We start from the raw sequence: 21,296 nt of genomic DNA, 5'->3' as shown, positions 1-21,296 counted from the left end.
TGATAGAAAGCAATAAAAAAGAGAATATGTATACGTAATATAATCAGTTCATTGCAAACGCTTGAGTGGCTTAAAGCCAAAATCATAACAGTAAGGACAGTACGGAGCACATCAGAGTCAAGGTGCTTTGTACACGACATGAACGCTCAAATTCTCGAAGAATTATCTGCAAGCTCAAATGAGGGAAGCAAAGGCTGTCCAACGAAAATTGCGCAGAAGAAAAATAAACAAGTAGAATGGGACTGTTTCCATCTCAAAAGAATGTCCGACCAAATCCCTCAAGAAAAGATATCTCGACGTGCTATGGCTTGTTCTTTCAAAACTTCTCCTCTCCCAGCCGAGGGGCCCCCCCTTTCCAGTCCAGGCGTTCATAATAGCGGAACACAAGCTCATAGCCGTCGAGGTCATGCACGATCCGGTCCACCCGGCGATATCCCTCCACATGCTCCATTTTGGCAGTCCGACGAGCGGCGAGATACTTGGCTTCCTTCCACTCGTCTTCGACCTGGCTCAGCGCTGGCTTGGCCTCGAAGAGAGTCACGCTGAAGCGGCCAGGCTTGAAGATGTCGACCACTTGCTTGATGATTCCAGCAGTAGTCTGGCCGTTCTGCGAGTGCGGCACGTTGGTCTCAAAGGATGCATACGAGCAATGCGGCTCTGGAGTGACGTGCACCGTGAAGTAGTGGGTTCCAGTCTTTCCATCAGGCGGCGGAATCACGCCGTTGGCGGAGAAGCCACATGGCGTGAACAGGTAGGCATCGATGCGCGATTCGGGATACTTCTCCTTAGGATACACGTCGGAAAGTCCGCAGGCTTCAGAAACGACGGTCCCGAGCGCGTGGCCCTCCGTAGTCAACTCCGGAGGCAGAACCCCGCTTCCTTCGGAGTCCAGGTCGCTCATATCGGAGGAAGTGTTGCTGAACACATCTACATGGTCACTCTTGTCCGCATCGAAGTTGCGATAACGGGTCTCCGCAACAGCGGTGGCATGCTCGAGGTAGAACTGCTTGGCGTTCTTCTCGTCCAGGTCGGTCATCAAGACTTCCAAAGTCTCATCCTCAGAATCAACCTGCAGAGCAGCGCCCTGAGGTACGCTGAGGACCTTAGTCTCTGTTTCCGTGAACTCGGTCTTCGCTCCCGGGCTCGTTGGCGGTGTGAGCATGGTATGAGGTTCAGTCAGGTACAGGTACCAATGCTCGCCGTTCATCTTGCCAATCATGTAGGCGCTGCCGTTGAGGAAGAGCCTGTCCATAGTCCGCACTTCGTCCCGCCAGCTGCGGTGAGGGCCGCGCTGGCGGTCAGGGAACAGGAAGTTCTTACGACTGTAGAACACGCGGTAGGGCGCGGCGGCGACGGAGATTCCGCGAGAAGGAGACTTGGGGAAGCCACCAAACAAAGCGGCAATCTCGAGAATGCGTGGCAGACCGGACAGAAGAGTGGTGGTTCCACATGTCTTCAGGATGAGCTTGTGAGGCCAGACGAACATGCTGGATTCGGAGAGCAGATAGGCGTCCACATCCTCCGACGAGACAATGGAAAGGACCTGACAATTGACGAGATCCAGCATGTCCTTCCAGATCTCCTCAGGCACAGCTTTCAGACCCGCAGGCTGCGCCGGACCTAATTCCTGAGCGGAAGGCGCGAACCACACCTCCAAGAGTTTCTCTGGACCTGTGGGCTGTCAGCCTCTGCCCAATACTGCTTTCATACACAACGTCACCGGCGGTAGACGTACCTTCAAAAGCATTGGTAGAATCAAGATCCTGTGTTGCCTCGTAATTGATCGTCAAGGACGGAGTTCCTGCAAAGGAAGACGGCGAAGCCGTGTAATTCTTGGGAATTCCGATGTAGACCATTTCCGCTGATTGACGAAATGAACCGTGCGACGGATGCTGTTGCGAGACCGATTATTGAAACGAGGAGCAACGCCGTTGAGTATATGTAGTTGACCGTAGACACAGAAGCCTAGGAAGCACTATCTGCTGCCCAGACGAACAGGGGGGGCTATGTCCGCCTGAGAGAGAAGGCCCTTTATCGCGATAAAGAGAATGGCACACAGGCCAGAGGGACGAAATTCAGCACGAGCCCGAAGGGGGTGCTAGGGAGGGCGAAAGGACAGGGAGAGGAGGAAAAAGCCTCTTGAAAAAGGAATTGCGACTATATGGCGAGCACCCTCGTACTGGAAGATACCGATACCGGTCAAAGTATCGGGTCTAGCAGACGAGAGTATCTGCTTTTTTTTGGAAAGAAACGAGAAGAGAATTGGAATGTTGGAAGAAAATGACTCTGGAATTGAGTCGTGTTATCGAGGCCTGGAGGAGCAATTGAGTCAGTTCAGCTCACTGTGTGCTCGATGAGGGGGTCATTGTCACGATGCGATCGGTGGCGCCGAGCGCATATGAAGATGGCACGTAAGGAGATCAGGCTTACTTTGCTGGCTTAGACAAGAATCGCAGCAAGTCCTTTGGGTTCATGGAAGGCAAGGTCAAATCGAGCTCAAAACAGCACGACGTAGCGCGAGGCCACAGCTCTGGACATCTGCGAGAGCAAAGATAGACTGCAAGATCCGAGGATGGTGTCGCCTTTTTTTATGACAGAAAATTAGAGGATGTCAAAGGAAGAGAAATAACCGGAACTAGAACGCGGGGGTACAGGTTGCTCACAAGGCCAGTGATATACAATTGATGAGATTGTTTATTGCCGGGCAGAGTAGGCAGACGTTGGAGGTTGACAGTGGTGATTATTTATAGCGGTCTGTGGGCAGAGCGAAAAAGAGTGGGAGAACGAGAAGGAAGAAAAAAAAAGTAGTTTCGTGGGGCGCACCAGACGCTAAGATTGGGCTGGAAGAAGAACAGTCCCGGTCGTCAATCAAGGAAGCCTGAAGGATTTTAGATTGTTTCTTTGCGACTCAGAGCCTGGACCTCTTGAATATATTGCAGTGATAGAATGGATTCTGCAGGGTACTCCGTAGATTTCGTAGATACTAGTCCTTTGGAACTTGAAGCCGCCGGATTTTTCCTCCCTACAAATTGGGCAGCCAGAGTAAGGCCTGAGGCACTCCACTGACTGTCGCGCGACACACGGGGTTCTATGCTGTTTATGGTAGGCGGTGAAGGGCCAGCTGCCTGGTGATGACGTCGCCAGTCTGATCGATGATTTCTTAGGTGTCTTTGATGGACAATAAAAACAAATAGATAAAGCTGTAGACAATTATAACGAATTGTCTGTTTTCAATTCAGGGAGATCAAGCGAGGAATAGGAACGACCATAGATGTTTCCCACTTCATACGCCACGCAAACGCCAAAGCCCCAATGAAACCCTTCCCGCCGCCAAGATGCAAGGCACAGTTGTAATTTTAATGACTCAAAAGAAAACAGATGGACAAGAGGGGAAAGGCAGACACACACGAGGAACTGGCAAATGCCTCAAGCTTCGAGAATAGCATAGGCCATCCGCACCTCTCCCGCATCCGCGATCCTGCCTGCGATGATCTCCCCCACTTTGGCGTTGAGTCGCTCGCGGAGCTCGTCGGTCACAATGGCACCGTGTCCATTGGCCAGATTTTGACGGCCCTCCCGTAAGGTGGAGAGGACGGCCAACAGTGCGCCCAGCACCTTTTCAGCCTCCGGTCGTCGAGGGTTGTCTTCTGCCATGCCGTCCGCCAGAAGGCTGGCATATGTTGATAGATTGGGAAGTATCAAGACTCGAACAGTTTCGGTGCCACCGACAGCATTCAAGCCAATAATAGCTCCATAATGCGCTCCAAAAGGTTTTGACGGATCAAGGAAAGTCTTGAGACAGGAGCGGGCGAGTCGAGGTGTAAGTGTATGCGATGAGTGAGAGTATTTCTTGGAGATGAGGCCGAGGAGCGAAGCGGCCAGGTCGCGCAGAGCAAACTGTTCCGATAAATCTGCATTGCCACCCAGCTGTCTGCCGATCAGGCAGGTCAGAATGGGAGGAACAAGAGATGCAATCTGGTCCGAGTTAGCAGACATTTCCATCAAAGACACTTCCAGAGAGTAAGCGTACATAAGGATCCACATAAAGCGACTTGTTCTGCACCAGGGCCTCTGCCATGTGCATGACCTGTGTCAGCACAAAAATATCCTTGAGCCCGTGTGTCACCTTTTCTGAAATGAACTGTACAAAGTACGGCACGAGCTGATGCAGTCCCGGATCCTCGCGCAGACTGGCATAGCCCGATGTCCGGTACTCCTCACTAGACTCGTCCAGGAAAGCGTTGCAGACTTTCTCAAAGTAGAGCTGAAGTTCCTTGGACAGCACATGCTTGACCAGCGGTTTGACAGCCACGTTCCCGGTGCCGCTCATCGCCGCCAACGTCGAGTTGGCATTGGGACCCTTGGCGGTCAATTCGAGGTTTCTCGAGTCGGCTGCGGTAGGATTCTGCGGGATGGACGGCTGCACACCTTCAACGGCCAACCAATGAGCTGTACGGTATACCAGTTAGCATAAACACAGGCCTAATTCACCAGACGGCTCCAAATCGACAGAGGAAACCCCACCAGTAAAAGAAATCTCCCTCGGCACCTTGGGCAACGGCGCATTGATCAATTTCTCAAAATCCACCTCCTCGTCCTCGACGTAGAATAACGGCTGCCCGGGCCCCAGCGACGCCTCCCCGAACCGCAACGGCCGTGTGGTCTCATATCCGTACAGCGGCTCCACGTCCAGAACCCGCAGGGCCTGCGCAATATCCTGTGTGGTGAGCAGCGTCCGGCGACTGTGTCGCATGAACTTGAGAGCCTCTTCGAGGACTTGTGCGATGCGGTATTCGACGTCGCGCGCGAGGTTTTCGGTCACCTCGTTGCTGAGATTGACGATGCCGACGGACTCGGCGACGTCGCGGATGTTATCCGGGTTCCAAACTGACATGGTGAAGCTTGCTTTCTTCACTTTGGGGATTCGGGTGAGGTGTGCGTGAGGGCAAGCTCGTGGAGAGCAAGGGTGGGTGACAATGAACTGGATGAAAATATTCGTATTCGCGAGTTTCGAAGGAAGAAAGACTGATTTATTGAAACATGCAGGACGCTTCAAAAAGGACAAGCCGCATTCTGACAGTTCAAGACAAGTCGGATCAAGGCGATCAATCGTAGAGGAAGATGAGGGCGTAGATCGACCCGAACAGCTCTTGCGAACACCGAAAGTGTTGCGGAGTGCGGGAGGTCCGAAACTGCGGTTTTGGTACTTTTGGTCTTCCATATACCAGCTACTGCCTCTCTCCATGTGATAATGATCCAACCAAAGATGAGAATGGATTACAACTATGGGCGCACAAAAGATCATTCAGAGTGGACTTCTATTATTATTATTATTAATTAAGTATATAATATGATCTAGTTAAGTTTCATCTTCTCCTTTCGCAAAATGACGTAGCAATTCTGAGGTATCAAATGTGAACACACAAAAACGAAGAACAAAGCAGTCTGCCTATCATCCCGGGTATCATGCCTGTTTCTCCTGTTCCATCCCTTTCAATATGTCAAATCCGAACGTGTGACGGCCTTTATCACGTTCACTTAGCCTCGGCAGCAGGGGCTTCCTGGGCCGTGACAGCAGTGTCAGTCTTTGGCTGCTCTGGAGCAGAGTCAGCCCGGGATTCCTCCTGAGCGACCTCCCCCTTGCTCTGCTCCTTTGGCTCCTCATTTGTCGCAGCCTCGGTGGCAGCGGGGGCAGCGGGGGCAGGCTCCTCCTGGATAAGGTTGACGGTTCTCGCTCCCTCCTGAAGAGCAGGGGCGCTTCCACCGTAGACCTTGGGGAATTGCTCCTTCAGAGAAGGGAACTCGCGAGCCAGATTGGCGCCGTTGGAAATGGGGTGGAATTTGCGAGTGGTGTTCTTGCTCAGGAAGACCTTCATGGCGGCAAACATCCAGCCCATGATGGCAGGGACATTGACGAAGAACTTCTCGCGGAGAAGCTCGGGGTAAGCTGTGGTGAAGACTTCAATGGTCTTCTTGGTGGCGGCTCTGATGGTGGGATTCAGGCGCAGGAAGCTCACGTTCAGATAGTCATGAACTTGGATCATCTGATAGGGGTCCTCGCCATCGTAGTCAATCACGGAGGTGGCCTCTGCCATCTTCAGCTCCTTGACTGCCAGCTCCATAAGCGCAACACGCCACTTGACGAACCTACAAGCGTAAGAGAACGGTTAGAACCTGTGGGACATTAGGTTTCCCTTTGGCAGATGTACTCACTCATCCATGTCACCGAAAGTGCTGTTGATATCCTTCACACCACCGTAGATATTCCAGGTGACAACAGTCTCCGCACCATTAGCCTCCTTGTAGACGGTCAAATAACCCAGTCCACCAAACTTGGCCGCGCTGTAGTTGGTCGACTCAGCGAGCGCCGAGGGGTCCATCTCCTTCCGCCACTTCAAGGCCTTGGTCAGCTGCTCCTCAGCCAGCTTGACATTGCCCTCGTTCGCGCGCAGGAACTTGATCAGAACGTTGACGGTGGGAGCATCGTCCGAGTCCTTGAGCGGGACCCCCCACATCTCCGCATGGCCGGTGCTGGAGAGAATGGCAGGGAGACGCTCGAAGAACTGAGCGAGGGCAGGATTTTTGGCAAGATAGGCTGGCTGTTCCGGCTGCTCAGCGACGGGTTTCTCTTCTTCGGCCTGGGGCGGCTGCTGCCCTTCGGCGGGAGCCTTGTCGGCCTCAGCGGGAGTCTCTGCGGTGGTGGGTTCAGCGACGGGGGTTTCAACGGCAGGCTGCGCGGTTGTGGTTTCGGTCGTCTCCTTGGGAGTGTCGGTGTTGGTAATGACGGTAGGCTGCGAGTCTGGGGCATCAGCAGCAGGAGCAGTAGTCTTTTCGGGCTGTTGGTCGGCCATGGTGAGAGTGATGAAAGCAATAGGAAAACCAGAAAATATGTAATGACTATTAGTTGAACGGCTTGCTCAAGAGAGAGCCTTTCGAGCGGATGAACCGATGAACTGGAGAGAAGAACAGAGAAATCGGAAGATTGATGCAGGAAGACAAACAGCAGAAATCACATGCACCGTCACGAGATGCTAAGGTAAATATAGATAGACTAGATACTCCCTGCTGGCTTCCACCTAATGTCCTTCTAGATACTACTAGTACTAATAAAAATGAAAAGGATGATGCCGTATCCCCTGAATAATTAGTTCTCCTATCCGAGTACTATCTCTCTACTTCTACTTGGTAGGTTCTATTTTTATCAAGCTCACCAGAGTATACTTTGACGAAGTAACCCCCTTTTCAAGGCAACAAACACAACCCAATTGACGAGTCAACATACATGAGCACACCAGTCATCATCTTTTTGTTTCATCACTTTTTTGCTGATGATATGGCTAGATGGATAGATAATTGATCATCAGTTTCAAACAAGAAAATTGCACGAACTTCAATACAATCCTTCATTTGGCCCTTGGGTAGCTAATTGCAGTATCATCGAAGATGTTTTACAACTCAAGTCCTGTTTATCTAGTCTATGGATAGGCCGATTTGGATGAGCTGAGCCCACCTTCTCTGCAGGTTATCATTTTGATAAATGTAGATAGGGTTATGGATCACCTTCAAGGAAAGGAGAAGCTGAGACACGGTTTATCTATCTATGACTTGCTCAAAGCGCCTCAATAGTCTGTCTGGACGGGAGATTATCTATCTACGGAGTATCTAAGGAAATTGGACCCAGAGACAATTCAACCGACTCCACCTGATCAAGGCAAGAGATTATGGTTGTCACAGGTAAAGACAATAATCATCCTCATGAAAAGGATATTCCCCAATCAATAACCATGGAGTAGCACCGTATGACCCCTGACTTGATAACTCGAAACTCAAGTTACCTAAGACCAGAGAGACTAAAACAAGTGGCAATCCATTTCTTGGACCGAGTCCTATTTACCTCAATCTACATACAATTTCGCATACAGATCGTCTATCATGATTCAAGAGAGAAAATCCGACAGGGATGGTGGGTTTCCTGATCAAAAACTGAAGAGAAAATGAGCTGGGTGGAAAGTTCAAGCCCCAAGCACCCCTATGTACTCTTCACAACCGTAGAAAAATGCAATCGCTGGGGAATATACACTGACAGAAATAAGGCACAAACACACTTGCAGTATGCATCGAAGGCGGGAATCCAAGGTCTCAGGTTGGCCTTATCTTATTGAGAACCGCCAATTGAGAACTTCTCTGGAATCCTGGGCATCGGTGGTGGATTTACTGAGCCAGAATTTTCCTCTTCGTCGTCGTCGTCGCCGCCGTCGTCTTCTTCCATCTCGTCCAGATTTTCGGGATGTCTTAAGAAACAGCCAGAGTCAGTACGCGCGCCGACACCATCACAAGAAAGACGGCCACTCACGCAAGAAGTTCCTTGATATTCCTCATCTCATAATGCTTCTTGCGCATCTGCTCAAACTGGCGATGCTTCTCTTTGGCCTCTTCGGTCGTCATGAGATGATCCCCATCCGCACTGGCACCGTTCTCCTCTCCCGTCCCGACAACGACATGCTTGTCGCTGCGGTGCGACTCGTTGCTCAGGCTGCGCTGGCGGATGATCCGATTCCCCTCTCCGCTGCCCACAGTGTACGATGACTCTTCAGGCTCTCCGAGCTCCAGTTCGGGAATATCGTCCACGGAGATCCCCTTTCGAGGCCCCTTCTTTGTCCTGTCCAGTTCGTCGACCACCACATCCTGCGCGTCGATCAGGCTCTCCTCTGCTTCTGCGAGTCGCAGTTCCTCTTCGTCCTCGGCGGGATCGTAGTGCGGGGCGAACGGGGTCTTGGGCTCGTCGATCTTCATCTTGGCTGTTTTCTCCTGCTCCGTCAGGTAGAGGTTCGCTTCGTCCCACTTCAAACGCGGAGAGTTCTCGTCGTTGTGGCCGTGGACGCTTGCCAAAGATTGTCGTCGAGAGGACGACCCAGGGCGCATATTGGATGACGATCGGCGGCGACCAGCATTCTGAAGTGTGTTTTGCAGGGTAATTTCCTTCGTATCGACGTTGTCCATGGGTGCTGGGGTAATGACGAAATTCTCTGTCGAGTGAGTTGTTTGAGGGACATCTCCGCTGGAGTTTTTAAGGATGCCTGGTTGTAGGGATCGAGTCAACGACGCTCAACGTCATTTAAACGAAGTAAGTAGAGCTTACCCTTGGGGCGCTTAGGCACATCCTCATGGTTATGCGCCATGGTCATCATTTATGTAGAGACCACGCCAAGGTGAAGAAGAAAAGAGTAGCGGGGAAGACCAAACAAATAGAACAAGAGGTGAAACTAAGAGTTGAAGTCAAAAGACAGTGGTTGAAAAAAAAAAAAGAAAGAAAAAGGAACGGAAACGAAACAATAAGTATCGACGCTTTCCAAGTCAGACAACGATAGATAGTGTCAGCTGCGATTTCAGCCCAAGATCAACCACCAGCCAGAGCTGAGTGACACCCAAACGGAATGATGCTGAGGACAGAGGATGATGGTTATTTTGGGTTTCTAGCGGGGTCTTCTCAGCCTCCCGAGTGACCTAAGTCACCTAAGAGTCGAGTACGGTCGGTGCGAGACTTCGAGGCTCTTGGAGACGACCGTGCGACGTGCAAATACCAGTTTGAATCTGTGCTCACTGAGTGTAATACAGAAGAAGATGAGTGAGACATACAAGAAAGATGGGCTGAAGTTGTCTGTTCTTTTGTTGAATTATTAGATGGAGGCTAGAGAGGTACATTAACATACATGATACAGAAGTAGGTGAGGCACGTGGGGGCAACCAAGCGGATGACGTCGACGGGCGAATGCATCAAGACGGTAAGGTAATAGTATCATCAATGCTACCTTGAGGTCATATGCTCTGTCTACTATCTACTTGGTTGCAACTTGCTGAGAATCATATCCTCGTCTATCGACATGTTTGATGAACAAGCCTTAACGAGTTCAGGTACTTCTGTATATTCGCCTGTCATGATCGTCAAGTACCAGCCTCCAGAACAAATATGCCGCCAAACCTATGTCTTTCGAATCCAATCCACGGTGTTCAACTCCAAGCATTAAGCCCATGAGAAAAGTGATGTGGTATAGTGCCAAGCGAGTATGCAGATTGCCACCCTCAACACAAAGGTCGTGAACGAGACGTTGAGGACCAGGGGAAAAAAAACGAGTAGAACCAAGTCCTCTTGCCCAAGCGTCCTAGAATGAGTGTCCCAGCCTGACACGCTAGAAGAATACAACTACAAGGTAGAAATGCAGGGCGGCCGAGATGCTCTAAGCTCGCAAGAAATGAAAGCGCAGTATCTGCACTAAAAATTAGCCAGAAGTAAAAGTCCCAGTGTGGAAATGGTAAGAAGATATTAGGCCCAGGGTATAACAACAACCATAGCGTGGTATCGAAAGTAAAAAAAGAAAAGAGTGCCAAAGGATATAAGCCGAAGGATATAAAAGAAATGATAGCGCCCGAGTTCAATCAAGAAACAACACGGGTATTAATGCATAAATCAAGCGATGGAATCAAACTCCTCGCGTTCGCGAAGCCTGTTCCGCGCAAGTTGGTCGCCTCCGTTGGCTGACAACTGCATCCAGTGCAGCGCCAGACACATGCTCTGCGGATCGGATTTGCTGTCCTTGTCACGGCGGTACATCATCTCAGCCTTGAATGTATCTCTGGGAGAAGTAAGTGGCAGCGTGACACGAGGGAGAAGCTCCGGATGGGTTAAATAGAGAATCGCCAGCTCCCGCTGGGCGACAGGATTTCCTTCTTTTGCAGTGATGATCCACATCCCGGCGGCATCCTCAATAGCGTGGCTCGGTCTGGCGTCGAAGCCGAAGGGTGGAGGCTGATGGCGTCGGCTCAGTTCCTGAGAGACAATCCTGTCGGCGATCTCGACCATGCTGTTGCAGACCTCTTCCTTGAGACTTAACGCTGCCAAGCCAAACTGCAAGAATGCGGTTCCACTGTCGGTCTTGTTTAGTGTCTCGCTGGGAACGAAAGCTGAAATAAATTGGAGATCGCGGAAAAGAGTCTTGGGCTTCACTTCTAAGAGAAGGCTACGCAGCGCATCCACAATCTGGTTCTCCGTAGGTGCGGAGTATTCCGAAGGTCGAGAGTCAAAAGTGACAGATTCGGCCGCTGGAGACGTCGGAGTTTGCAGGAAGTCCTTCTCGGCTTTACGGAGGGTTCGTGATTCTGAGAAGCTATACCGAGCAGCTCGTTTGCCATGGAGCCCGCGTTCCCTCGAGTGCGCATGTTCCTGATCAGCATGCGCATAGGTCTTGTCATCATTATCCAAGTTCAAGGACGCAATGACCAATGCTCTCAAATCCCGCAATGCGTTTAGCTTGACGAATGGGTTCCCGTGGCGCGAAAAGATCTCGATCAATTGTCGGAAAACAGCTCCGTACGAAAATGGAGATTGATCTTCAGCCGCTTGAGCACTCTCGAACATGGGCCCTGAGGACGTTTCGTCAGACTCTGGAGCCCGGCCAGACACGGGAGGCCCCAGCGACCTGCTTCTTCGGCCTCTGGATTGGGAGCAGCTGATTGTTTGGCGGACTGTGCGTGCATTGCACTCTGCGTAGAAGCGCTGGATCTTCTCCCGCTTCTTCATTTGTACACGGATTCGCTCTTGGTCCAAGGCGTTTCCAAACCAGGCATCTGTTTCGCTCCCACAGCTCCAGACGGGTGAACCCAGATCACTCAGAAGTAAACTGGTCAAGGCCTGTTTTAATTCATCCAGGAAAGTGACTTTGCCTTGACCCTTACAATCCTTCTGGCGAGCCGGCTGAGCAACGCCCTCACTCAGCATCGACGGTGGACGGGAGTAGAAACTCGACGCACTTGCCGCATAGGGCGCATTCTGGTGTGGTACAGACCAAAACGTACTGTATGTGTCACCCGTTGATGTGGAGGCTGCCTTGGAAGGCGAGTCTCCAATCGAAAGCCCGTCAGCGGCGGAGGGTTCTCGGGGAATCCTCCACTTACCAGAAATCGAGCTTTGGAAGGACGATTTGCGATTCAGCGGCGGCAGGTCTTGAGTGTACCTGCAAAGGGAATCGGACGAGCGGAGACTGCCGCCATAGGATTGGGAAGGAAATGACGGCTCTTCACAAGTAGTGCTCACTGGGCGCAAACTCGACGAGGAAAGGCCAAGGAAGCTTCGGTTGCTGGACCCTTCGAACTTGACTCGCTCCTTTTGGAACAATTCGCTGGCCCAGAGGACAGGGGCTTCGGCCATTGTATCTCCGACAAGTCGGTTGATACTAACTTTGACTTCGTAGCAGAAGCGGTGGATCCGCTCTTCACCCTTGCAAAAATTGTCGATATTGTTCTGTGCCAGCCATTTCCGTGTCAACTCGACCTGCTCATCAGACAGCTTATTCGGGCCGCCTTGGCTGCTTGGCGCTTTCATGACGTTCATGACCTGCAACTCTGGCTTTTGCAGAACGGATCCTCCCGATGTGCGAGAGCTGCTGCGCGTTCGACGCTCGTTGGTAGGGATGGGCTGATAAAGACGAGCGGAGTAGACCATCGTCTTCAGTGCCAGTGCCACATTCCTTGCGTCCTCGTACCGCATCGAGTTCTTGACGTCGGTCATGTACCACATCTTGTTCCGCAACTTCGTAATTGTTTTGATCGTCTCTTTCACAGTTCCCTGTAGTTGCCGCAAACTGCGATCGAGTGCCACAAAGTCGGTTTCGCAGCGCTCGATCACGGAGTGAGCTACCTGGAGCGAGCGTGAACACGTTGTGTGCATAGGTTCCAGGATCCAAGAGTCATCGCCAAGGCGAGAGGGTAAGCCGGCGACACTGCGAAGAAGCTGGCGACTAGCGTTCCACCAATAATGGGCACCAATAAAATCAGAAGTGTGATGGCAGTGTGACATGGCCTCATTGAATCTTTTCTTCAGCGAAGAGGATTCTGATGGGGCCATTTGCTCGCGCTCCACGCAGTAGTCTGAGGGATCTCCAGCAGGGTTTTCCCGGACGAGCTTGATGATCGCTGTGTGAAGAGCCTCAAAGTTGTCCTCCATGCCCAAAGTGGTGGACTGACAGGCATCAACGGACAGGTTCCCTGTATCGCTGAGCTGGCCCTCAGAGAACAAGCCCCAGACTAGGCGATGACCGCCTTGGGTGACAGAGAAGATGGCCCATTCTTCCGTGGAGGGGTACTCGAGACCGGAACGACCATCAGGCTCGACCAAAGCAGATAATTCAAAGCGGATACGATCAGCGTTGCGACTCAGACGGTTTTCTGAGCACGTAAAAAAATCCATGTCCGCGGAGGAGAATGCCTTGTTTGAGGAAAACTGCCGAGAAAAGCCACCATTCAGATTACGCCGGTAGAACCCTGGCTCTGGGACGGCGGTAGTACGTCTTTCAGGATAATAATGCAAGGAGCTGGGAGACAACGTAGATAATCCGGAGGAGGGTGTGGGAGAGCTACAGGTGGGAGATGATGCCGTGGGAAACAGGGCGCCCAGTAGGGTTAGCACGTCAGCAGCAGATAGCATGAGAAAAGCGCACGGTGATTCTTGATGACTTCTGGGTGCTGAAGGCTGGGCAAATTGCTTGTTGTCGGGGTCCGTTGTCTCGAACTGACGAAGCATGTTCTCAACATGTTGCCGGACCGCTGGACGAGTCATTGAAAAGTGATTCCTGTCGCAGAAGACCAATAGATCAGGACAATTCTCTCATAGAAAAGTTTAGAAATGGTAGTAGGACTTACATTGAGCGTAATATAGCAAAGACCTGCGAATACGCCCTAAGGGCAACCTGTCCAAGGAGCTTTTCTCTAGCATCTTTCCTGATATGGAAATCGAGAAGAAGGCCGTGGGTCTAAAAAAAAAAAAAAGAAAGGGGAAGATCAGTTCTCTCGGAGCCCATGAATAATAAGGCTAGACAGACTGAAACAGACCTCAGGATAAGCAAGAGCCCCAGAGAGAAATTTAGGGAAGAACCACTGGAGAAACAAATACTCTAGAAAACGAGCACGACAGTCCGGATGATCCAGTTTCTGTAAGATGGCGCGGGCGAACAGAAACACTGCATGAGGAAAGCCTGCGTCTGGGTCATCAAGGAGGTTGAATAGTGCATCTACAGCAGAGGCGAAATATTCCTCGGCAACGTCAGTTTTCAACGGGTCAAGGGACCCCGCATCAAAGCCCAGTCCGGCTGGGGTTTCTATATGCTCCAGGAGGAACGCGCCGGTCTGGAGGATGTCCATGAGGTAGAGCTCGAACTTTGGCCTGGCTTTCCAGGCGCTGCCCATGGTCCAGGATGAGAGTATGTGGCCAATGAGGGGATAGAACCTATTGCCTCCTTGGGTGAGAAGTTCAGCGCAAACAGAAGACCAAACGTCCAAACGCAAGCGAGCCTCTGGAGCATCAGAGTCCAAGGGGGCAGCAAAAACGTTGAAGACCAAGTTGGAAAGAGCGTCCGTTCTCTCAAAATTGACAGCATGATCTCGGAAAGGAACGGATGCAGCAGAAGTGCGTTTAGGCAGAGAATACTGGCTCCGTGAACGGGACGCAGAAAGGAATGTGTAATCACCAGAGTCCAGAGATGTGGCCGATGAAGATAACAAGGCATTCAGCTGTGCGGACGTCAAGCTGCACAGTCTCTCACACAGGAACTGAGGGTTGGTCCGGACCAACTGCAAAATCCCAAGAAGATCGGACCCTGACTGAGGGCTGAGCTGAAGGAAAAAATCCGGGGAACGTTCCACAGCAGGTTCCTGCACAGAAGACCAGTCGTCCAATGGGTCCTGCCGGTGGAAGTGGCGGCGCATGGCCAGATCATGGGAATCCTGAAGGTCCAAAAGGGCATGATATAAGGCAAGGAAGTTCGCCTTATCCTCATGTTTCAGACTTTCGACCAAGCCGCGCTGCACAACGCCTCCAACGCGGACCAAGCGCGCGGAGATACCAATGGATATCTTGGTGGCATGAAGACGGTTTTCCAGCGTTTTGCGACGGGCTTGCTTGTGCTGGTTTTGGCGATAGCGGATCGCAAAATCCTCAAACGAGACTCTGGGGGGCTCCGTTGATACAGATGGTATTGTGGTTGGTATTGGCGGTTGATCCATTGGGTGGCCATCATCCGAGTACAGGGGAGTTGTTATGAATTGCGAACTGGAACGGCCCGAGTCCTCAGACTCACCTATGGTCAGATCAACCTGTGACACGGAGGAGCGATCAACGCTCCCGTCGTCGGGGATCAACAGCATGGGCGACATGCTGGGAGTTGGAACAGCAGATGGCTGAGAGACCGAGGAGGAATCTTGCGTGCGACTCGCAGAATTACATGTTGAAGTAGCCTGAGACGATAAGGGTAACAGGGCTGAGATAGGGATATTAGTTAAATACGGGTTGGAAATCAAAATCAGCACCTTAAAATAATAATTGGCGGGAGAGACTGAACAAGGGGGGGGGGGACACTTTCGCTTATCACAAGAGGAAAGAATCGCTCTCCCGTCCGACTGAGGTTTGGGAAAAAGGAGGCGAAAGGATAGGCAGGGTGTACTCACAGGTCACATAAGAGGCCAGAGTTGACGGTAGACCATCGCGTTGGGCATCGAACATGATGTTGCCATGGACAGTGCCCCGGCCACCCAGCCAAGAGGACAATCGAGATCGCGAAATGGCTCTGGCGCCAGAAACCTGCTCCTTAGCACATGATCCTGCTACTGAACTTGATGAGATCGGAGACTGTTCCTCATCACGATTTTGAGGATCGTCCGCAACTGCCGACCGCTCCAGAGTGAGATGAGAGCTGTGAAAGGGACGGACTAGACGAAGCAGTTGACGGGGAGGGACCTCGGGGATTTTGTCGCAGTTATACGAAGAGGGATGGTCAGAGGAGAGCTCTGCTAGTGTGATGCAGGAATCCGAAAAGAGGGAGAGGAAGTCAATCAATGATGGTGTTGATATGTAGTAAGGGAAGTAGGCAAATGATTATTAGAAAGGATTATAGAATCAATCAAATAGTTTTCTCCTACCGCAGTATGCAAGGTAAGGTCTGACAGGCTGGTTTGCAGGAGAAGAAGTGGGAGAGGATTAGAAGAAATAGAGGATAGGATAATGGATATGGATATAGATACTCCGTAGATAGGATTATCTTTTTTAGGATGAAGGCTTTACGGAGTAGATATGTCGAAGGATGAAAGAAAGATGACATGCAGACTGCAGAGGGGCAGAGACGAGAGAAGAAATGGAGGATGAATGGATGGATAGAGAGATAGTCTAGATGAACTGGTGATTGCCAACAAATCAATGCTCCTACTACTGCGACTGCTACTAGGAGGGAATGATCCCAGCTGGAAGAGGGGCCAATAGATATGTGTGTCCCTTTCTCGATGGTCGCTGTGACTGTGAGTATGATTATTAGTGTAGGACCAGCATTCTTGAGCCGAGTTACTAGTAGTACTCTGCAAGAATAATAATAGTAGTAGTTCTAATGATGATTCTATTCTGGAGTACTCCGTACAGTGACTCGAGCCAGATTGCTCCAGTTTGAATCAAGACTCTCATTATTTGCTACTTGTGTTTGCTCCTCCGCCAACAACATTTACGAGTTAGATACTACTAGTCTACTCATTTAGAGGAATGGTGTCCTTCCATAAACTCCGCGAAAGTCAGAGATGTTTCCCACTCGGTCGCCTTGCAGATCGTCTAGAGGCAAGATGATTCTGGTCCGGTCGCAGATCGTCTGTCTCGACTCGATGGATGGCTGGAGATGGCCACGAAAGGCGCATCGGGGTCGAATGAGAGTCGTACTGACTCTGGAGCAGGTACCTCAGGTACATTTTGAAGTATCTTGACCAAGGTATCGTGTCATCATGTCGCGGATTGATGGTGATGCTGATGCTTGAAGTAGTAAGGTACCTACCCAGTAGATAGATAGGTACTACGGAGTAGTAGGTAGTAGTTGATGCGTTGGCACTGCATGCATGGCGAGTTGTCCCTGATTTCTGTTTTGATTGGTCAGTCCCCCTCCCCATCCCTCCCACCAACTGTCTTTTGACCCCATCTCCTCTGGTCATTGAACACTTCCATGAAAAAAAGACTCATCCTCATGATTATTACGGCTGCATAGGGTAAGGTATTCTCTTGCAGCTGTATACTGATACTAGTAGACTCCAAGGATTCCGAGGTTTGAAATATTTTCCGGGTGGATAGGAGTTGGTAGATACGTACCCTACTACCTAGGTAGTACTAAGGTACTAATAAGACAAAACAAAATGCTGTTTTCCCCCCACATGGCACGTGTCCCAATCAATGATCAGTCTAACCTCTTCAGGTTACCATGATCTATGTGCCCGTGAAGAGCAGGATCATTTCAGCTGTCCTGGCTCTTGTTCAAGATGAGCTGGAGAACAGATAGATACTAGTCAAGACACGTATTCTGTGGCAATTTAGCCTTCAGAAATCCTATCCACATCTTACATTGACATCATACTGGAAAGTAACATAGTTTCATCAAATCTCTGCGAGTTTTTCGCTTCTGCGGTAAAGACGAGAAGCAAGTTCAAGTGCCACAGCCCACACAGGTATCGTAAATGCAATCGTTGACTCGATTCATGCTGTTTTCCCACAAATGACCGTGAAATCACAGACGCTCAACCCGCAGAGGTCTTGGAATCCCCCAAAGCGACTCTAGAATAACGACGTACGCCATAACTCCCATCTTTGCAAACCGAGGCAGTGTCTATGTTGCGGCTCCACGTCGGTACGGATGTTGTCCTTCCTTCGCCCTCCTAGTTGCACACCCACTTTTTCTCAGCCTCTCTCTGTCCAACACGCGTCGCCATGTGAGTAAGGGTCTCCTTAAGGACATCTTTCGATACTTTTGGAAATCTAGTGAAGCGTCATTAGCACAATGCTGAACTGAACTCGTCCGAGGGCCAAAAGAAGAGCTTATACCGTTTCTTCAGAACCTCGATCAGACCTGTCTTCGTCAGGTCGCTACCATTCACCACCTCTTTGAATTCAGCCAGTTGCTCTGGTGTCAATGTGCGCTTCGCCTTGCCACCTGCGGTCAAGAGTGTCGGAGTCACTCCCTCGGTAGTAGGCGCAGCCGTTTGGGATTGAGTGCTCGGAGGAACGACCATGAACGAATGGAGAGTGGAGCGTCCCGGGCCACCTGTTGGCAGTTGCTCCGCTGGTTTGGGCTTCTGCCAATATGCCGTGGAGAACGGGTCAATAGGGAAGGTAACCGAGTCCGTGATCGTCTGGATCCTGTACATTTCCAGGTCGTGGTCTCCGCCTTCACCCTGCCAGCGTAGTCCGGTACACAGAGGCTCCAAATCTCCTACTATCAAGCGTCTTTTGCCCTCCAGGTTATCCTCATCGTCGTCAAGGAACCCGTCCATGTCATCGTCACCTTCTTCACTTCCTTCCTCCTCCTCCTCAGAGTCAAGATCTTCGCCCTCTTCCGGCTCCTCCCACTCGGCCTCGGAATCATAGTCGTAGTTGATGTCGGGTAGACCACGGTGGAAGGGATTGCGCATGAGTTTATGAGCAGCGGATTCCGGAAGCGTCTTGGTAAAAGTGCCCTGGTAGGGAGGTCGAACGTCTTCACCAAACTTTAGCGATTTCATTCTGATGCGTCTGAGCAATTCTTGCGACCGCCGTGCAGAGTCAGGGTCGGACTGCTCGTTGAGACTCTGCATTTTGAGCAGAATCTCTTTGACGGAGGCAGCCTGTCTTCCACGCCGCCGGTTGTATGGCATGATTCGAAATAGTTCAGATGGGCGGAATGACAAAGGCTGCGCGGACCCATTCCGATAGGACTGTAAGCAAGCATCGACCCTTTCTTGCATGTGAGAAAGAGCCTTCGAGTCACGTTCGAATCGGTGCGGCGGGGCGACTCTTGTGTGAGACTGTAGGAAGAAGTCCGGAAATTCTCGTTGATAGTCAGACAGAGTCGGAGCACGGTTCTGAGACGTTAAGTTTGAGGCACCATCGGCGATCGGTATCTTGGGTGAGTCTGAAGAACTAGCCTCAGGTGGCTGCGTTGGAGGTTTGGGTTTGGCAAAGAAGGCATTCAGTTTCGTTTGCGCCTAACCCGAGGTTAGCAACCAGACGAGGCCATTGAGTTGACAGGTGCCATCTTTGGATGGCAGAATGCTTACCCGTTCCCTCTTCAACTTCTCCTCCTCTTTCTTGCGTTTATCCTCCTCTTTAGCTGCCTTCTCCTCTTCCTTCAGCCGCTTCTTCTCTTCTTTTCGCTTACGTTCCTCCTCACGTTCAGCTTCGCGCTTTTTTCTCTCTTCTTCCTTTATGCGCTTATCCTCGTCTTTCTTGGCTTTCTCTTCTAACTTCTGCCGTTCTTTTGCTTCCTTCTCCTGTTGTCTAGCTTCTTTGCTTGCAGGTGACAGCTTTCGCTTTTTGGCAGCCGGCGTAGTGGTGTTGGTGTTCTTCGTAGGGGTAGATGGTTGTGTATTCTTTGAGGTGGTCTCCGCTGTAGGGCTTGGCTGAGGGACCGTTACAAACACCGATCCGCCAGGCGCTGTCGGATTCGCAACATTCTGTTGATTCGAAATTTCAATGCTGGCTGTGGGAGCTGATGGTGATTGGGGATGTTGCTCCGTCGGCGTGCAGGACGCTGCAACGTGAGATAGGGATGGGTCTTGATTTTCCTGATCACATATTTTCGAGATCTTCCTGCTCTCTGGCGATGTTGGTGCGTCAATCTCCTGGATTGAGCGCTTTCTCGACCCTGACGGAGAAGTGGGATATGATTGGGGTGGAAGGGGAGAGAGACCCGACGAGCTGTCAACGGATACCTCCATTCTGTGCTGATCTCAAGGCTAGTCAAATCAGCAGAATCCAGATGTCAATTCCTTTGCCCAAAGACTTCTCAAAGGAAGGTTAAGCCATGAGAGGTCAGGTCGGTGACCCTTCCGTTGCTGTGTTGTCTGACACGCGTTAATTGAAGTTCGCGCCATCTCGCGTCTCTGGGGGAAGCACGTGCTTTCCCGCTGCTTTAACCTCCTTTCCATTTCAGTGCCTTTTTCTTGCTGGTTTAAAGTGATTTCATGTGCCCTTCCAGGCTTGAGATGGTGAATATGCAATGAATGAATCACACCTCTAGCAGCTTTAGGGAATGGAAGTGCAGGTATAAGGCTGCACAGGTGTCTTAAAACCCAGCTTTACCATCCTTGAATGGATTTCAGGGATTGAACCCAGGAAACATCAAGCTGAGTGACCGTGGTTGATCTGCTTCAAAGCTTGCGTTGCAAGTGAGGTGAATGGAGCTTACTTTGACAGTTGGCGAAAAGAGCCCTAGATTGACTTGCAGTGATACTCTCCCTTAGCTTATAATCATTGCAGCAAAGGCAGCGGTCTACTCATTTGAGGTCCCTTTACAAACTTCGAACCTCAGCTATGTACGGGAGTACCATCACCATGGACTTGACCATAATGAGCGCCTCCGAAGATACATCGAGCATGCTGGAAGTCTGCCATATGTAGTTTTATGGGGACAGTTTCTCACACTCTATCAATCATCAATATGTTAGGCTTCCTCCTGATTATCACAATCCGTTGCCCCAACAATCTTCCCCCCATGTGTTCAACATTTCTTGATCTTTCTCCAGGCTTTGTCGACGGCATGAAACATATCCCATCCCAACTCTATCCTGGGCAAGTTTCCGTCCTTGACATCTTCCCCTTTCTGTCAATGCCTCGATGATCTCTCTTGCTCCCTTGACAGGATCGCGAGACTGCTGAAGATCGCAAGCATCAAGTGCTCTTCTCGTCCCCCGATGACTGGTCCAAGTCAGGGATGCGATCCCGGGCAATAGCCCTGTGGCCGCCACTCAGGAACGAGGTGCGGAAGTATCCGGCTTGATAAACACGACCTGAATGCCGAGCCGAGCCACCTTGCGGTGTAGAGCCTCGCTGTAGACGGCAATAGCGGCCTTCAAAGCAAAGTACAAACCCGGAGTAGTAATTGACCGAATGTTTGGCAAGATCTGCTCAAACAAACTTCCAATCTCGGCATCAATTGCCCGTGCATCCAGTTCCCGGGGTGTTATTCGAAGCCTTTCAGATCTGCGTGCTTGGACGGATCACGAGAAGTCGCAACAACGATATCCTGGTTCATGGTTGCAGCAATGGCAATTCCCGACCAAATCCGGAGGAGCAGCCGGTGACGCGCCGAGTATGGGGCATTTGAGTATGCTTTCGAATGATTTTTACGTAGTTTTTCCATTGTCTGTTTCAACTGGCACAAGGATGGGTTCCAGAGCGAACCTGCCATCATCGATGCTGGACATCCCGATTACTTTTTGCGAATATCCAAATCCGTCAACACAAAGAGGCTGTC

The 21,296-nt window shown here is 50.9% G+C and overlaps 5 protein-coding genes across 5 annotated transcripts; all 5 read right to left on the bottom strand.

The window, feature by feature from the left end:
• Positions 1 to 316: 316 nt before the first annotated feature.
• Positions 317 to 1,856, bottom strand: CDV56_108264 (adenosylmethionine decarboxylase SPE2; the record flags this gene model as incomplete). Its single annotated transcript, XM_026761883.1, has 2 exons — positions 317 to 1,671; positions 1,736 to 1,856. 2 exons carry the CDS (start codon positions 1,854 to 1,856, stop codon positions 317 to 319), a joined length of 1,476 nt encoding a protein of 491 aa, XP_026614816.1.
• Positions 1,857 to 3,426: 1,570 nt separating this feature from the next.
• CDV56_108177 (TATA-binding protein-associated factor TAF6) lies at positions 3,427 to 4,894 on the bottom strand (the record flags this gene model as incomplete). Its single annotated transcript, XM_026761796.1, has 3 exons — positions 3,427 to 3,975; positions 4,031 to 4,449; positions 4,525 to 4,894. The coding sequence occupies 3 exons, from the start codon at positions 4,892 to 4,894 to the stop codon at positions 3,427 to 3,429; spliced, it is 1,338 nt and encodes a 445-aa protein (XP_026614815.1).
• Positions 4,895 to 5,534: 640 nt separating this feature from the next.
• sfh5 (CRAL/TRIO domain protein) lies at positions 5,535 to 6,851 on the bottom strand (the record flags this gene model as incomplete). Its single annotated transcript, XM_026761741.1, has 2 exons — positions 5,535 to 6,147; positions 6,214 to 6,851. The coding sequence occupies 2 exons, from the start codon at positions 6,849 to 6,851 to the stop codon at positions 5,535 to 5,537; spliced, it is 1,251 nt and encodes a 416-aa protein (XP_026614814.1).
• Positions 6,852 to 8,155: 1,304 nt separating this feature from the next.
• CDV56_108047 (PP1-complex regulatory subunit GLC8) lies at positions 8,156 to 9,188 on the bottom strand (the record flags this gene model as incomplete). The annotated part of the gene is made up of 3 exons (XM_026761666.1): positions 8,156 to 8,291; positions 8,354 to 9,077; positions 9,140 to 9,188. The coding sequence occupies 3 exons, from the start codon at positions 9,186 to 9,188 to the stop codon at positions 8,156 to 8,158; spliced, it is 909 nt and encodes a 302-aa protein (XP_026614813.1).
• A 1,277-nt stretch (positions 9,189 to 10,465) lies between these two features.
• CDV56_107677 (uncharacterized protein) lies at positions 10,466 to 19,758 on the bottom strand (the record flags this gene model as incomplete). The annotated part of the gene is made up of 7 exons (XM_026761296.1): positions 10,466 to 13,622; positions 13,693 to 13,802; positions 13,882 to 15,305; positions 15,493 to 15,737; positions 17,738 to 17,821; positions 17,888 to 19,026; positions 19,099 to 19,758. The coding sequence occupies 7 exons, from the start codon at positions 19,756 to 19,758 to the stop codon at positions 10,466 to 10,468; spliced, it is 6,819 nt and encodes a 2,272-aa protein (XP_026614812.1).
• Positions 19,759 to 21,296: the final 1,538 nt, after the last annotated feature.

The sequence above is a fragment of the Aspergillus thermomutatus genome, assembly GCF_002237265.1.
Source record: "Aspergillus thermomutatus strain HMR AF 39 chromosome Unknown NODE_84, whole genome shotgun sequence".
Taxonomy (NCBI): Eukaryota; Fungi; Ascomycota; class Eurotiomycetes; order Eurotiales; family Aspergillaceae; genus Aspergillus; species Aspergillus thermomutatus.
This window is presented reverse-complemented; position numbering and strand designations above follow the sequence as displayed.